General features: G+C 42.9%; 1 protein-coding gene across 1 annotated transcript; it reads right to left on the bottom strand.

Annotated features, from left to right (window-relative positions):
• Window positions 1-257: 257 nt before the first annotated feature.
• On the bottom strand, window positions 258-10172 carry SBSPON (somatomedin B and thrombospondin type 1 domain containing). Its single transcript, XM_032127521.1, has 5 exons — window positions 9923-10172; window positions 3661-3855; window positions 2999-3089; window positions 1996-2172; window positions 258-628 (listed from the first exon to the last, which is right to left on the bottom strand). Exons 1-5 carry the CDS (start codon window positions 10137-10139, stop codon window positions 511-513), a joined length of 798 nt encoding a protein of 265 aa, XP_031983412.1. The 5' UTR covers window positions 10140-10172; the 3' UTR covers window positions 258-510.
• Between the last annotated feature and the right edge of the window lie 8173 nt (window positions 10173-18345).

An 18345-nucleotide genomic window follows, 5' to 3' on the forward strand; every position in this document is an offset into this window, starting at 1 on the left:
GGAAGGATAGAGGAAGGATACTCATGCAGTTACAGTGTAAAAAATTGTCTAGATGGTACCGGAGAGGAACAAAAGACCTAAACTGAAATAAATTTTAGCTCTCAAAAATTTCATTTTTATTCACCCTTGCTATTAAATGTTGACAGTACCTATTCTCAGACTTGAAAATGTTTGGCTGGCTCACTATTGAGTAGGAGCAGTGCCTGTAGACAGGGCTGTGGCCAGTAAAGATGGAGAACTTCAGGAAATACAACTACTATGGTTAGAAACATTAGCTCTTTAATTACAGAAGAGAAACATGGAAACATGCTTCTAGTGTTCTAATACAGAGATCAGTCTTAGCATTTTGTATTAAGGCAGAGAGAGTTTCCTGAAATGCTTCTGCCGAAGTTCCGACTCATTCAAAATTTACTAAGGCTCCAGAAAATGCAGCAGAAAGGTGTAGATTTCTTGGCATTGGTGTTAGTTTTCTTATTCTTTTTGTTGCCATTTTAAAGGTCTTTTAAACTTTTATGTAAAAATAAAACTATGCACCAGGGGACAGGAACAGTGTTCCAGCTGTCGGATCTTCTTCCAGGTTCCTTGGCACTGAGAGTTGCCAATTGCTTCCCAGTGTAAGATTTTATCTCTGAAATGTGACAATAAATGAAAAATTAGAAGATTAAAAGCTGTGTATTTCGTGTTACTGGATTGTGTTGTATAAAATGTCAGAAGATTGGATTTGTTTAATCATGTAAGACTTTAATTAACTCATCTAGCTCTTAAAATTCTTTCTGCAGCAGACGTTATATTCCTAAATACAGTATCCAGGATGGTGGGTAGAGTAGCTGGTTGTAGAGGTATTAAGTAGTATGCATATTAATAAATGTATAGATCAAATAAAAATCAGTTCTGAATAATAAATGTCTACTTTCACAATTACTTTTCTAAAAACCAGGTCTATAGGTTTGAGGGGAGTATCAATCCACCACTGTTAAACCTGCAGTCAGATTTGGACTATGGCAGGAAATACCCTTTTTAAGTAAAAGTGCCCATAGCTGTAAAAAGTCCTCTGTTGGGGAAGATGAAACAGGAAAGCCTCATAAATATGATTGCCTGACAAAAGATTTTGGGAATATGAAAACTGTAAGCGACATCGAAATGAAGGCCACCTTTGAGATACCAAGTCTTAGTTACTGAACAACTGGAAAACAATGGTATGGCCGACTGAAGGTAATCCCCTCTTGATTGAACAATACCCTCTGCTTGCAGGCAGGTCCAAGGGTCAGAGCAGACCCTACTAGCTCAGCAGAAGGGGGCCAAAGAGTAGTTTTTAGGAGTTAAGATGTAACACTCCATGGTAAAATAACAGTTCTTATAGGCTGTATATAAATGCTATAGGATTTGTATCTTGTATTAGATTGGTTAGTGACAATTAGAATATTCAGTACAGAAGATGATTTATTGTGTTGTAACGAGGACTTCGGCATCACTCTACTTACTCCCTTACCCCCTTACTCTTACTTACTTCCTCTTCGCTCACTCTTACTCCGCTCTTACCCACTTGCTCTTACTTTTACACTCTTGCTCTCTTGGGCCTGCTCCGAGCTGCGGCTGGCAGCTCTAAGCAGTGCCCCTGTACCCACACCCTTTGCAATAAACCGCATGTTCCATGATCTGACTTCAGAGATCTCTCGTCTCCGTCCGTCCCGACCGTCCAACCCCCCCAAGCTCCTACAGTCCTCTTCCACTACAGAGGTTCCATCATCTCTTCACAAGAGTGAATAAACCAAAGCATTGAACTCTTATGTTGAAATTACTTCCCAATTTTATCTAGGTTTTAAAAGTGATTTCTGTGAGAACTGAAAGAGTAAAACCTTCTCAGCTCTACAAACGATATGGGCTGTTCCATGTTTTAGGTGTAATAAAATGCAGCTTTTAATGAGGTCTTGAGATGTTCAAACTCCTGTACTGGGTTTTGCTACAGAAGAGGCAGCTGCAGCTGGCTCTGTTTACCCATGTGCGTTGTGTCCATCTCCGGAGCAGCGCTGCGTGTCCGTGCTCATGGCCGGGGGCTGGCAGGCGACGCACACGGTGTGTCCCTCGCGCAGGTACTGCATCCAGCGCCTGTACGGACGCGTCTCCAAAGCACAGTGGCGTGAGAGAGATTCTGTCCTGAACTCCACACAGTACCTGCTCAGAAGGAAAAGTACCAAATTATCATAGATGAAGCACGAGCTAAGCACTTTGAATGGACTTATATATCACAAAGGGTGGTGCTTCTGAAGTGCAAGTTAGACATCATCATTATTAACAAATCTCTTTCTGACCCTAACCTAATCACTGGATTCTTAAAAATATTATGTAAACTATTTCTCATTCTATGCCCCAGTCCAGTGCTTTATGTATAATCTCACTTTCTGGTAGTATTCTGTATTCTTAAATTATTTTGAAAAATATCTCCGTAACCCATATTTTTTCTTTCTATGCTGCTGAGAGAAAATGGAAAAGAAACTTTAAGAATATTGCTGAGTTTTATTTTTCTAGGGAAAACAGCACAGGACAAAGCATTATGAGCATTACAGACCTAGTAATAGCCTAATTTAAACTTCCTAACCATCTCTACCGGTAACTAAGCAAAATTTTTTACTGCTTGTGTCAAATAGTTTAAAAAAAAAGGTCTCTTGAGACCCATCACATTCAGCCTACTTTGTTCACAGACTTACACCTAATTTCTCAGACTTACACTTAGGATACATTCAGCTCTGTTTTAGCATTGTTTACTGTTGGCTTTCAAAAGCAGCTATCACCAGATTTACCATGATCCCAATGTCTAATTCAGGACAATTAGCAAGTAATAAAAAACAACATCTAGAACATGCAAATAAACAGCAGGAGAGAAAACCAGTACAAGCTATAGCTTATTGTTTAATTATTGCAAATTTGATTACATTTTTCTCTGTAGCCAGCTGTTTTCTATTGAAGAAGATGACCCACATACATATAATAAATAGATTACCCTGCTGCTTCTTTGTCTGAAGGCCAGAGAGAAGATGCTGCTCGTCTTTTTCTTTCTTTACCGTATTCAGAGGTAGTTATGAAAGCAGGAACTGAGGAAGAAAACAGATATGGTAAAACAGCAAGGCGCAGCTGAGTCATATTTCAGTTACTGTAACAGTGGGTGAATGAATCAGGAGCTTGTGCATGGTGATGCTGGCTCACTTTATAGAAAAAGTGATAAAATCTTGGCAACATTGGACCTCAGCCCCATTCCCTACAGCTAAGCTCTCTCTTTACTCAGAAGAAGAATATCAAAAATACATGCAATCTAGTCTGTGAGGAAACAGGATGTGCTGGAATCCCACAAGGAGTACTGTTTCCTGTTTCATACTGAATTTGTGCTCTAACTTTGCACAGAGATAATTTGATACTTATATCTAACTGCAGGAATACATGCAGCTTAGTTGTTTGCTTAATAGAAATTATGAAAAGCCAGAGTAGGAAAACAAAGTATTGAATAAAAAGCAATATCACAGTAGAAAGTAAAGTTCTAAATTGTACTTTTAACAAGCTAACTGCAGAGAGATGCTTTTTTTTCTTTTTGCAGTTCATTGATATCAGTAAAATTTATGATGGCTGTGATGGACACAATGTACAGCAGAGAGATCAAAGAGAGAATACCATGTTCATGGCCACAGTCCTCCCCCTGGTAAGTCAGGTATTCCAGGCAGCCAGCCTTCTCCTCCAGAGCTGGACATGGTTCCCCACCGTTTTTAGGTTCCTGTTGTACATAGCGCCTACGTATCCGCAACCCAGGATGGCATTGTTCTGCACAGCCACTCCAGTGACTCCACTCCCCCACAACACAGGGAATAGCTGCAAAGCAGTATTAAAACATTATTAGTAGTTAACACATCTGTTTTATCCTAATTGCTCTCAAAAGCTTGAGATAATAAGATTATATTAAGGGGGTTTTTGTTCGGTTTGGGTTTTTTTACTTTCTCTTTTCTAATTTTATTTATATGGGTTTAAACACTCTTCCAGGAGTTTGCTTACTCAAATTGAACATTCAAACCTGCCTGCAATGGTTGGCTCCCTATTCCATCCCTTGTCCACAAAGAAATAGCCCCTCATCAAAACCTTTCACTACAGCTGTGGGGTTCCTCTGTACCCTTTTCTGAAGCATAAAGCAGAAGCCTCAAAGGAGACCAGCTCATGGATTATCTACACCAGACTGGTCTGACCTTCCTTGGCAGTTCCTACACCACCAGATTTTTTTTTGTAAAGGCTGGAACATTAAGTAGCAGCACGCTTGATTCCCCTCAGATCAATTTCTAACTCCTTTTTCCTCAACACTGAAATATATCCACTGCCGTAGCTTTGTTTCCCTGTTTTAACACAGGTCCTGCTCATTTCCAACTATAGAACAGTCCACTGGATATTTGAATTTCAGTTCTCATGGATCACAAACTGCCTCTGAACTTAATCAAAAATGTTGGGGAAAGTACCATTATTTTCAAAGTAAACTTTGAATTGTAAGAAACTGCATTTCCCTCAGGCAGAGGAAGAAAAGGTTTTGCAGCATCACTCCTAGAATACAAAAACAGGTGGAAGATACATTATTCCTAAGTGAGAAGCTACATAACACAGAAGTCTTCACAGTATTTGTCCATTAAAACAATATGCAACTGTAAAAAACACACAGCCATTTCACATCTCCATGAAACTGCTCTCCTCTGCCTCATCTCCAGGAACACCAAGTCCCTGGTTTTGAAAACTGTATGGCCTCACAATTTTCCCTTTAGCAGGTAGAATGAATACTACAGAGTTTCAAAACTGTACTGCAGGCTGAGCCCTGAGGGACTGGAGGAGGATGATCTCTGATGGAACAAATACAACCCCTCCACCTGGAAACTTCAAATCTGCACAGCCTTGGCAGGCAGAGCAGTGAAAGAGCAGATAAGAAAAATGTCTCACACATGGGCATCCATCAAGTGGAAGAATTCTCTGGGGATAAGCAATCATTTCCCTACACGTGTCATCCTCAACCTGTGGCCTACAAGGACATTTAATCTGATTGGTGGCCCATTCCCAGTAGCCTCCTTTCCTGGAGGCCACCTGGTAGGTGCTCCAGTTTAGGGAATGGTACAAAATACACATTATCATCAATGGCTGGGCTATCTTAAACTGGTTCTGGATTGTTTTGGGTGATGCTTCTCATTATCTAGTTAAATAAAACTTTTTCCTTTCCCATATGTACTATTTCTCAATAGCTTGTAATGGAACATATCACATGCTTTCGATTTTTTTTCCATATTGCTGGATTACAGTTTAAATCCCCAAGAACCTTTACAGCGTAACCACCAGTTACATACTTGTATCAGTGTTGCAGGGAAGTGATGGGACCGAACTAGTCTTTCAGGAAAATATTTTATGCTGTCTGGGATTCTGCCAGCACAAGACATTGGGAAGAAAAAGTACAATGTGATAACCTCCTTGGGATTTGTGACTCTTCTCATAAAACATAGAAATTGCAGTGTTTGCTCTGTCACTACATCTCTGATTTCTTGGACCACTACCAATATCATAAAGCAGATGAAACCTCTGAAAGAGGCTACCTGGCAGATGTCCTTACCACTCTACTAGAATTCCCTTCCTCTGTTCTCACTGTGCACCAGCTGTTCTGACCAAACTCGTCCATTTCTGAGTGTCCTGAGAGCACCAGGTGTATTGTGGCTGAAGATGCTGAATCCCACGCCCTAAGGAACTCCACTGAAGCAACCACATAGCTGCCCTGGGTACTGGGCCACCAGCTGCCCATTCTGCTCAACAATTAGCATTCTCTGGTGTTTTCCTCTACTTACTAATAAACACCTTTCCAGACAGCTGCTGGGTATGATCTGTAGAACAGTGCTGGAAAATAACAGAAAAAAACCCCTTTGCCACATACAGACACCTGACACTGCACCACCAGGCACTGTCCTCAGACACATCCAGGTACCCCAAGGTACATGACACAACCTCTGTGGCTGTGAAGGCACCACGCTGACATGTTGCAGTGCAGCCCTCAGACTGTTTGCTCCAAGAATTGAGGACTAGAAGAGAAAACCAGTGATAGTGAAAATGTTTTCGACCCCACCCTGGGATAGCCAGGACAAGTGCTAAATGCAGTATGGACCTCACAGTCTTTGCCACCTGTCTGCAGGTCCAAAAACAGTCTTTGACCCCACTTTATTTAATGGTACAAGCACAGACTTCAATACCTGATCACACATCTTAGTTCTACCCAACTACCCAAAGGACAGTAAGTGTCTATCTAGCCTGTTTCCTTATCTATTGACTCCCTTCCAATCTGGCTGTATGAATGACCTGCATAAGTATGAATTTCCACAGAACTTTAATTCCATATTAGCACCTTCATATGCAGATAACACGAAGTCTAACATCACATTTTCCATGAAGAAAACTCCCAAAGGGACTCAGTAACTGCATAACAAATAAAGCGATGACTTCATGTCTCACTGGAATTAAACCAAGCTGACAGTTAAATATGGGTCATCGGCAGCAATACATGGTGATTTTATGGTCATCAAGATTTCGAACAAGAAGGATGAATTGCCCTAGTCATGTGGAAAAATAAGAATATTGGGTTTCTAGAATGGAATTTAGGCAGTGGGATAATAATGTCGCTCTTGCAGTCAGTACCCCACAACTATTAAGGAACAGTAGATCAATTTTGTGCCTTGCTGGAAAGATGTCAAATTCCCCAGCATGACAGAGAATGGGTCCCAGAGCGGACATAAAAAGAATGGTGCCATCTCTTGAAACACAAAAACAAGTATCAGGGACCCATAGCTACATCTTTATGGATCCCTCCCTGTCTTGCTATTTGTTCAGTTTAGTTAACACAACAATCTTAAATCATGATTCACTGAAACCAGGAGGAGGATGCAAGTCAAAGGAAACTGAAGGACAGGATTTGTTCTCAGGTACCTACCAAAATGTGGAAGCTAATGAGACACTTGGAATTTCAAAAATACACAGAAAAATTACACTGCTATCTTATGAAAGCTTGAGTAGTCAGAACTTTGTTTTTGTCTTCCATTTGCAGCACTATGAAACACAGATCCTTGTTTCTGAGTCAAACTCTATTTCATTTTTTCCCATCTCTGGAAAAAGAAAAACGGAGGACTGTAGTGTGTTCATTGTACAACATATACCGTAATGCGTAAGGATGTCTGGATTTTCTCAGAGTAACCCCTTCGATTCAAATGGCGAGCTGATTCCTTTCTCAGGCTTTCTCATTGGACAGTAGTTCCTATTTAAAATGCTCTTTAAAATGCTCTCTATGTACAAAAATATTCTTTCTTCAAAAATATTCTTCAGTGTTACAACTATAAAGAAATTTATCTAAAAACTCTTGAACTCGGGTTCAGCATACCATGGACTTCTGCTGAGCCATCTATTTATAAAGTACCAGACCTACAACGATTTTTAGGCATGACAGAATTTAACCCTGCTGCTGGCAGCTTTAGGATGCTCATTCTTCCACTGGTTTATTTTATTTTGGAGCACTGTTTTTGTATTATTCCTAATGCATCTCTTGATTACTTACACTTGAGGCACTTTACACTTTCCCCAAAGGATGAAATGCCATTTCTTCAGGTGCTGAAATCACGAGTTGTTAACAGGTTGACAAAGAAGCTGTAGCATGAGAACCACAGACCACCTTTCTTCACATTTCTGTTTTAGTGTTTTGAACTCTACATTCAAAACAGTGAACTGTGCCAGTTAACATCCCTGGTGTCATTAAATACTGAGACAGATTTTAGGAAGACTCAGTGGGGCAACCTCAACATCCAATAGGAACAAAAAAAGACTTTAAAATTTTCACCCATACTTGTGTAAATGGATAAAAACTTCCACTGGAACTATTTAGAATTTCTGTTTATACAGAATACAACTTAATGACTGCTTGCCATAGAGAGGATATATGATCATTTGCCTTTAAAAGAATGACTTCTTGTAAATTTAGTTTTTGGATGTGTGAGTTTTAGGACCACCTCACCAGGGTGCCAAAATTCTGCCCTCCCATGCTACACCCACCAATGCAAAATGTGCTGTTCCTTCTGTTTGTGTTTGCATTGGTGCTCACACAACTGGGCAGCAAGGCAGTGCAGGGAGTCAAACCAGGCAGAAATGGGCAATAGAGAAAACAGAAATAGTTCCCTGTGTGTTTAGCTCCCTGAACTGGGGCACCAAAGACTGGCAAATTCCATCTCTGGTGCACGAGAGGCAGCAAGACAGGGAGGCTCCACCGAGACTCCACCTTCCTGACTGGATCTATGGCACCCACTGCCCACACAGGGTAAAAGTGTGGTGTGCTTGTACAAACACATAATGCCTTTCGAGGCAATCACCACTGAGCCTGAGACAAAAAATACCATCTTGATAACAGCAAGGCATCATCAGGTACCAGAAGTCACACCTGAAGTCATGGTAAAGAAAGTGTTTAAACTAGAACTTTTCAAGCACAATCTTGAGCTTCTTTTTGAAGGATTACAGCTGTTTTAATGCTAACACTGTGCATGTTTATCAGCTCTCTCCTTTTATGCTTGAATATTAAAAATCATTTGATTTACTGAAAAGATGCAATATGCTGTGGCTGTAAGACAAGCATCTTGCCAGTTCTCCCTCTACTGACTTTCCTGAATGAAAGAACAATGTATTTTAAAAATGCTAATTTTTAAAATGCTACCTTCTGTCAAACTTTGTGGTGCACTTTATTTTCCCCTTCTGTTACTCTGAGGAGATTATTTAGCTGTGGGAGAGCTGACCGTGTTTCTTCTAGAGACCTGGGGTCATAGTTCTGCTCTGCTGAGTTCTTCTGTGAAGCTTTACAACCCTTAGGATGGGTCTACACCATCCGAGAGTTGTACTCCCCCTTCCCAATCTGGGCAGATGTAAGCCAACTTGGGTCCCAAAGCTATGTGGCTATGTCAGCATGGCACTGAGCCTGCTAAATACACCCTAATTAGCACGACTGTGCAGCAGAGGCTCATGACTTTTTGGCTGTAGGCTGGCATGCGTCCAGCCAGCAGGGAGGAGACATTAGTCTGACCGAGTACTAGTACTGCACCTGCAAAGCAAGGTCTCTGTCCTGCATCCCAGGCACAGGGAGGTCGGTCAAATTGTGAAGACTGAAAAGGGTAGAAATCCCACAAAAAGAGGCGCTCTGAATACCTACAAAGTGGATACTCAGTTTGGTAGAACTGGGCTACTTTACCCTCCTTGCCAGTGCTCACTGGGAGGCCGGGCCATCCCCTGAGGGCTGGCAGAGGACCCTCTCACTCACACTCCTACGCTTATTTTAAAGCCTTTGCCTTCACAGTAAATTCTTGCGGATTCATGCTCCTAGACAAAACCTCACCGTGGGGACTTCCCCAATTATTTCACTGATATTTGTTTGTCAGGATGTGAGAAATCAGCTGAGAGACACAGGCGGTGCTAAATTAATCTCCCTGCTGTCTCTGTAATCAGACATCCCCCCCGCAATCAATTTCTGTTTGGGACTTGCCTGAGTGAAAAGTAAGTAACATAATATTTTAGAGGTAAAATAACTTCAGACTGTCACTGCACTACAGCTGATCCGGAAAGCTTTTCTCTCTAGTGAGAGAAAAGTTTCTGTCCCCCTTCCTGAGCCTACCGCTACCCTGGCGCTGCCCCAACCTGGTGCCTGCTCATGCCCTCGCCCCGGGGCTGGGGAAGGAGGAATCTGCCCCTCTCTCAGTCCTGAGCCCCAGCTCTGAACCCCGGCGGAACCTCCATCCCGCGAAGCCCCGGCAGGCAGCCAGCTCCCGGCACCCGCAGAGAGGGCCGGGGCGCGGGCTCCCGCCCGGCCGCTCTCCACCCGCGCCCCGCTCGCCAGGGCCGACGCACCTACCCGGGCACGCCTGGCCGTGGTCGTGGCAGCAGTCCCCGGCTCGCCGACAGCCTCCGTCGCAGTAGCAGGTCCCGTAGCCACCTCCCTCCCTCCATCCCTCGCCGACGCAGGCGGCATCCCGGCCCTGGCAGCATTTTCCCTGGCAGCTGCCCCCGGCCCCGCTCCCGGCCCACAGCAGCCCCAGCCACAGCGCTCCCGACAGCGCCGTGCCGCCCATCACCGCCGCGCCGCCCCGACGAGCGGGCCCCGCCACCGCTGCGCGCTGCGGCCGCCGCCGGCCCCCGGCGGAGCGGGGCGGGCTGGGCGGGCGGCGGGGGCGGGGGGCGGCCAGCTCGCTCCTGCCCTGCCCGGCCCTGCCCTGCCCGGTCGGGCAGCCGCCGCCCCCGCGCCCAGCCCCGAGGGCTCCGGGCAGCGGCGCAGCTGCCGCGGAAAAGCTTCGGTGTGCAGGGGAGCGGCAGCTGAGGCGGGTACGTGTCCCCGGGGGTGTCCTGCCAGGTGCCGGGTGTTTCCCGCAGGATCCGCATGGCAGGACCCACTTGGCGATGTCCCACACAGGGATGTCCTGCGCACCATAACCCACACTGCCATGTCCCACACTGCAGGGACTTATACAGTAATGACCTTCAATGTCCTCCCATGGCAGTGTCTCCCACATGGTGATGACCCTTACAGCAGTGTCCCACACTCCAGTGACCCCCCACAGCAATGTCTCACATCGTGATGTCCCTTCCGGAGAGCCATGTCCTGCGCAGCAGTGTCCCATGCAGTGGTGAGCCACAGAGCAATGTCCTTCACAGTGGTGTCACACAGCCATGTCCTGCACAGGACCGATCTGCACGGCAACGTCCCAGCCAGCAGTGTCCTGCACAACTGCGAACGGCCCAGCCATATCCTGTATAATGGTGACTCACATCACAGTGACCCACAGAGCTGCCCCAGAGCGTCCCCAGCCATCTCCACACAGCCCAGTGGGTGGGAATGACCTGGTGCAACCAGCCATTGTTTATTGGCACAGGCGCTTTCTCATTTCAGGGCATGTTCTACGCAGCATTTGTGTGTGTTACATTTTTAATTTCATTTTCTTTCTTTTTTTTTTTTAATCTGTTTCCAGAACAAACAAAAGCAGCTGTACTTGCAGGTGCCCAAAAAAAGCCAGGTGGATTCCCACGTAACTTCTCAGTAACAAAAGGTTTGGATTGTGGTTTTCAGTTCACTTCAGCACTAAGAGGTTTTCAGGATTAATGGAACCTGATAATTTTAGCCAAAAGTCAAATCCCAAAAGTAAGTAGTGAGGTGACTGCAAAAATATGCTAGCTTTGCACACTTCAGTTTGCAGATAGCTACTAAAGCAGGAGACATCTGGTCTGTGAGGGGAGGTAACAGTTTATTATATTATCTGCTACACGTGGGTACTTGGACCCCCTGAGATAGCTCGGGCCAGACAGAGTTTAATTTCTTCTAGCCATCAAACATTACTGTTAAAATCTTGTCTAAATCCCTGAGGATTGGGTCTGCACTGTTATCCAGTGTGCCACTAATGAACTTGCTGGCATTTTGCCAGCCTAAAACTTGCGCCCCTGAACAGCAAATGATGGGGGAGTTCCTAGGGTAGATGACTAGAAGAACAAGACTTGCAGCCCACCTTGGTAAAAGCAGTGAGAGAGAAGGAATGCCTCTTTATGTTTTCCTTTATTGTATTCCTCTGCTTCACCTGAAAGGCAAAATATTAGCAAATAGTAGTAGAAACTACCTTTGTAGGTGGATAAATCATGTGCAGATGACTTATGCTGAAAGGGTAAGTCAATAAAACTTGGCTGAGTCCAGAACAGGTCAAAGAGGGGCTTTCTCTCAGTGGATATGTTTACAGAAAAAACAAGAAAATATTTCTGCAATAGTCTAGTAAAAGAAAACAGAATACAAATGAAAATTGTTATAATTTCTACTAGACAAAGTAAAGCAGATTCTTCAGAGCAACCAGGAAAGAAAGAATCTTAATTAAAGGAGAGAACAAGCTCACCCAGTTTGTTCCAGCAAATACTTTGGCTTTTTTTCTTTCTGTTTAGTTCCTTTCTATCAGGAGTAGCACTAGGTAACTAAGAAGGACAAAGGAACACAGTGATGTGTTCTCAGGCAGTGATTCAGCATTGAAACCCTTACAGGCAATTCCAGCAAAACAGGCAGAGATTTCTTTCCAGTCTGACATGAGATGGTCCACAGAAAGTAGGTGTTGCTCAGTACCCTGCTGTTGGTTATCTTTTTGTCATGCAAATAACTTTACAAGAAAAGCAGAGATTTAAAATGTGTGTGTAGGTAAGCTTAGGGAACGTGCAGAGTCCTTGCTCTTTCTTGTAAGCCACAGAGGAGCATTGCATGGAGCAGAGGTCATCAGGCATCTGTTCCACATGTGCACTTCATGCCAAAATATTTCTTAATCCCAGAGGTGAGGAGAAATCTAAGGACTGTATTGTAGTCCTCACAAAAACAGGTGTTGCTGTTGGCTCTGAGATTTTGAAAACCATGATTGAGTTCAAGTTGTCAGCCATTTTTTTGTCCATTTCTGCCCTATTTTAGCTTTGGAAACTCTAAACTCAGATTCCCAAACTAAAACATATAACTGCAGTATTATATGGTAAGAGGGGAGAAGAAAACAAGACTGTGAAAAATTTTTTCAACTAATTTTTCAAACATGTATATGGTTCCAATGAGTCTTGTTCCATTGTTTTGTTTCCAACCCAAGTGTCCCTATTGCCTTACTTGGAGTTCTCCCTGGTTTAAAATACCACAAAGACAAAACTGAGCCAAGTGTGTTCCAACAATAAATTAGAATGATAACTGGTCTCTGCTATTTACCATGCTTACCAGCATTATTATTTACCATGGTTGTTTATGCTTTCTCTATATAAAGAATGTAAAGCAGAGCCAAGCTTTTACTCTCTGTCCATTCCTGTGGCACACATCTACCCATAATACTAGGTAGAAGACTGAAAGCCCCTGCAAGTGGGAAAAGCTTCAGATTGGATACAGAATATATGTTTAATAGTAAAATACCTTTCTTATTTTTTCAAATTGAACTTACAGCTGCAGTGATTCTGAGTACCTGATGTAAGGTCTATTCAACTCAACTTCAAAGTCTTTTTTCCACTATATTATCTGACAGCCAGCAGCATTCCACATGCCCACACTTCCTCACGAGCAAACTCTCTGGAAGGTCCAAACTTGCACAAATAGAGCTAATTTTTCTTCGCTGCTAGGAGTTAATCCAATGGCGTCAAACTGAGAAGACTTCAAAAATCCCGCAGGGTATTTCTTTTTCTTTCAGTCTCGTGTTTGCATACAGCTTAATTTATTTGAGAGAAATACCCTTTCAAAACTGACCTGCTTGCATTTTATATTGAGACAACATGGTGACTGATGTGACTACAAAGGCTACAGGCTGTCTCTATCCTGCTACACAGGGCCATGCTTTCCGACAGCCCCACAGTTAGCTACAACTTGATTTGTCATATGAGGCCCTTGTTCCCATTGTTCTGAAAAAGTAGACTTTCTCCTGATAAGAAATAATCCCTGCCAAGGTGAATAACCAAATCATGGTATTTGCTAGTGTAGCTGGAAGCTTAAAGCAATAGCAGCATTTTGTATGTAAGAGAAATGAGTATTTTGTCTTCGCTAATGATCAACCAGTACAAAAACACGGTAGAGGATACATAAAAGAGGGTTTCTATGGTTTCATGGCCCATGATGTCATACAGCAGGCATGATGCTGTTTCAATGACTAGCTTGAAATGTTCTACTTTGAATCACTCATAAGAGAGCAGGCTGAATACCTGGCTGTATTTTAGGGAGGTCATTTGGTGTGCATCCACTTTTCCTTGGCAGTCCTGTCAGGCACAAGCCTGTCATGGGTCATGGGAGATGCACTGGCTCACTGCGGCTCAATTACAACCATTGATTTTGGTTGGTAATGATGCACAAAATTGCTTGAATTGGAGAGGTTAATGGAAATATAGAAGAACTATCTATCAGGATATTTTTAGCTGATTTTTAAAGGCCTTCATCTTCCCTGTAAGTTATTGGAGAAATGTCTGAGTAGTGCAATGAACACAGAGCTGCTGTTGAGCTTTCATGAAGAAAAAGTCAGGCAAATCTCTATGTCCAGCCTAAGCATATCAGGACTGAAAGACATCCTTGTCCTGTCTTTTCCCCTGAATTTCTCATTTTCAGATTCAGGGAGCCGAACTGAAATGGACCACCTGAGCCAGCATGAGGAAGGGGAGGTAACCCAGGGCAGAATGGGCAAAAGGCTGCAGGACTGTCTCCACCAGCAGCCATTAAAGATGACACTGTCTCAGCTGCTGCACATGGTATAAGGTATAACGTTCCCCTTGCTCATTTAGGCTACAACTACATCTCCTGTCTGAATTAACAGCCTCTGGCTTATGGAGTATTAGTATTGCATTAATAAGTACATTTTCTCATGTTAGTTTTTATTTTATCTTAATTCTAAATGCTATATAATCTATAAGTGTTACTGATGATGTTCCAATTTCCATTTGTCTTAGTAGTGCTGAGAACAATATTCCCCCAGGGGTCACTCACAAGGGAACATGCTGAGTACCTGGCTGTATTTGAAGCAGTGTGTTTTTTAACTTCTGGTCCTGGAAAGTCAGCCTGTTATTCAGGCAATCTGTTCTGGTTCTTCAGGCCAAATAGGACACTCCTGCTTTCAAAAGCTTTGCTGAGATGTGAAGGCATCTATTCATTATGTGTGAGGAACACAGTCCACTTGACTCCTGTGTGTTAGCTATCTTCCTGCAGGGTTTACCAGGTAGTTTTACATTTTAAAGGCACGTGATCAGCCAGAGTAAGAGAGGGTGGTGGTTTAACCCTTTCCGAAGCAGAACTGCCTCTTACAAAATAAGCATCCCAGGATGTTATTCCACATACTTCCCTGTTTGCCCTGCTTTGGGATTATTTTCTTTAGTATTTACAGACCTCCTCTTTTCTGCAATCATGACTAAACCAATTACTTTCCTTCCCAATGTAGGGACATTATTACCATTTTAAAGATAGGATAAAACAATACTGAGAGATTAGGGCACCTATCCAGCAAAACACTTAAGCACTTGCATAACCCAAGGCACATAATAACCCCACCGTAGGACTGTTCACTTGTTCCAAGTTGTGCAATCTTGAAGGATTTACTGAGCTGGGGCCTCCCGGTGTGCTGGAGGGCCCCGAGGCTCAGCTCCCTCACTCTGAGCTGCACACTGCAGCCACCAGCCTCTCTGTGCACTACCTCTGAGCAGCCATGTTATTCTGCCAGATCTAGAGCAAACATTAGCCCTGATTTGGGCCCAGTCAGCTCCTCTTTCATCAGCATATAAAGCCAAAGAGATGAATAGCTCATCCTCAAATTCACTATTTAAATTCATGCAAAAAGTGGCTGACTGTTTATTTCTCATTAAATCCAGGTCAGATTTTCCCTGCTGTTTTAAGCTATGAGTATTAGCATAGTTCAAAACTCAAAACTGACTGTTTCTTTCTTTCTCAGTTATCACATCCAGTAGCGAAGATTCCACATCTTGGACTTATTGGATGATTTTAATGATGGTGCATTTTGCAGAGAAGAATGCATCTCCCCCTCCTGCAGCTGATGAACATGCTCTGCTAGCAGGAATAAACACAAGTTTCTGTCAATGAAGAAAGCAGGAATAACTATGAGTTTATGAAATTAGGGCACTGAACTGTTGAGAGAAAGAGTAATTTTTTTCTTCTCATAATCCCACTTTTGAAAACCTCTGCCAATCTTTCCACTGGACTGATGAAAAGATGGATTCTGCTGACTTGAATAATTTGAAAGTAAATGATGATTCTGGTGTACACTGGCTGGCAGAGGGAACTGTTTATGTAATTCTGGGCTTGTTAATAACCCTCTTCATAGCTCGAAATGGTGCCAGCAAAGCTGCTGGCTATGTAAAAATGCTCTCCCATTTCCTTGCCTTAATTGTTTCCTGTCACAGCTTTTTTTTTTTTTTTTTTAATTAGTACATGAACTATTTTTAGTGTCTGGAGACAAAAATGTTTTGTTCAGTCTAAAATGAGGCCAGGTACCATGAAAATATTTTCAGGGAAAAATATTTGAAGCCAGTTTATCTTTGGCTGTGTGCAGTGAAAGTTTGCCTGCTTAGTCCAATTAGTTACAGCCATGTCACTTCACGTAAACGAATGTAGTTGTGTCAGTGCACAGTGCAGATTTTGGCTCTCATGCTGCAGAGGAATACTGTAAACCACATTAGCTAGAATCTGTAGCATCTAGAGCACTCTGAATTATTTTTTTCCATACAAATTCCATGCATACCTTGTTGAGCGAATAAAACTTTTCAGTCAGATGATGACTTAGGCAAATGTGACTTTTGATAAGGCACCTCTTTGTAACTCATCTAACCAGCTCTAAGAGATCTTAAAGTCCCTGCACTGTAGACAGACTAGCTGCACTGAGTTCTACCCATGTGTGTATACACACCTGTGTGCACCATGCAGGTAAAGGTGCAGCGAGATTTTGTGACCCGTTAATTCAGCCTGGAAGAAATAGAAAAAACTCTTCCCTATGCAACAGTCTCAGCTGAGAGGCAAGGTGTGAAGCCCAGCCATATCAGTTCCCTGCAGAATTTCAAATCAAGCTCAGTCTTGACTCTTTTCTTCATGGTTGCCTAAAGTGCAGTCCCACACTAGTCAACCATTGAATTCCTCTAATGCGATGAGGGCTCCATTACCAGGAGAGAGCTTATCTGTGTGGAAGTATTATCCATAATGGGAACCCAAAGAGAAAGCCACAGAAAATTAAGAGTTCTTCCAAAGAACCAAGTGCCTCCTGTACTCCAAATACTACTGCATTCTTTGTTTTTGCCTGATTAAAAAGAAGCATCTCTATTTACCAAAAAGACCTACAAAATCTACCAAAATAAGTCACTCCAATGTACACACTTACACTTTTTTAAAAGACAGCTATTACTCGTGTTGTTAAACACAGCTGTGAAAGTTTATCCAACACTAGGGTGACCAGAAAAGCAAGACATGTCAAATTTAGAATCTGTCCTAGCTGCATATATGAAATGGGTCCTGATAGTATTTTCATTAAAAGAAACCAAGTATTTCAGAAAGAGAGAAAAAAATGTTATCTCCTGTCATCTGTCATCAGTGCAGTGCAGGCTTTTAACACTTCACCAGATAGTTCCCTTGCAGAGGCAGATGACATGCAGTTAAAGTAGCTCTACTTTAAATTTTCAACTTTTTTTTGGGTTATGAGTCCCTAAAATATTCCATTACATGGACCGACCTCTGCAGAAAAAGCTTTAGTTTAGAGACCAGAAATAATGAAGAAGTCACCAGATCCTAAAATAATCCCAATAGTTGTGTTTTCATATGTGTCCAGCTGTGTTTTCAGCCTCCCATCCTTGGATCCTGCCAGCAGCAACATAACTACCAAACCTGCTGTAATACACTGGTGACCTTCAGCCAAAATGGGACAGGGCTGCATAGAGAGAGAAGAGGGGGTGAGGGGATGAGCCTCAGAGCTTGGCTTGGCAGAGACCCTGAATGACTTTTCAGCTGGTACACTCCCATCTCCTTCTTTGAAGGCTGTCCTTGAGGAGGTAAGTGGCTTCTCCTCGACGCACAGGGAAGCACACGTGAAGGGCCTGGGAGTGGGTTAGTGTTTTCTTAGCACTTACCTCACTGAGAGGACTATTATGTGTTTCCTTCTTTTGGGCTACGTCTTTATTTATAGAAATACTAACTTGGAGTGCAGGCAGGGGCAGTGATCACAGAATCAAAAGTCCCTCCTGCCGCAATGTAAATATTCTTGAGTGCTTTGCAGTTCCACTTACAAAACCGTGTGCATTGTTTTAAAGACAAATAATATAAGATTTAAATAAGAGGTCAATCCCAAGTCCCAGCTGGCATCACTCCATGTAATTTACATGGAAATATGTTATTTTACAAGGAGATCTGCCTTTTCGTGTTTTGCCTAATTTATGTGCTCAGAAATTTTTGGAGTGCTCTGCGCTTCTTAAAATAGCGTTCGATTAATCCGGTTCTTCCTGATATGTAATACCTGCATGTCCTCTCCCTTTTTCAAAAGGCTTTTTCAAATTAAAGTGATTTGGAGGAGCCTTCTTCCCAAATGGCAGCAGGAAGAGGTGAGGGAGTGGAAGTGCCAGCTGGGGATGAAGAGTAAGCAATAATCTTTTTCTACCAAGGTGTTGAATTTGGCTCCAATTCAAACTCTTAACTCAGGATGGGTTAATGTATTTTTGCTCTTACTTCAGTAGTAACAGCACCAAGCCTGGCCTGGTGATGATGCAGCCTGGGTACCTCTTTGTCATCTAAAATGGAGGTTACCCAGAGTGTGCAGAAGGTTCATA

This window comes from Corvus moneduloides, chromosome 1, assembly GCF_009650955.1.
Source record: "Corvus moneduloides isolate bCorMon1 chromosome 1, bCorMon1.pri, whole genome shotgun sequence".
Lineage (NCBI taxonomy): Eukaryota > Metazoa > Chordata > Aves > Passeriformes > Corvidae > Corvus > Corvus moneduloides.

What these genes read in the sequence shown, in the direction of transcription:
- SBSPON (XM_032127521.1), bottom strand. Translation starts at nt 10,139, where the DNA reads ATGGGCGGCACGGCGCTGTCGGGAGCGCTGTGGCTGGGGCTGCTGTGG. An exon ending in GGACTGTGGCCATGAACATG is followed by an intron (nt 3,090 to 3,660) that starts GTATTCTCTCTT and finishes TTTCTTCCTCAG; the next exon opens with TTCCTGCTTTCATAACTACC. An exon ending in GATGGACACAACGCACATGG is followed by an intron (nt 629 to 1,995) that starts GTAAACAGAGCC and finishes GTCACATTTCAG; the next exon opens with AGATAAAATCTTACACTGGG.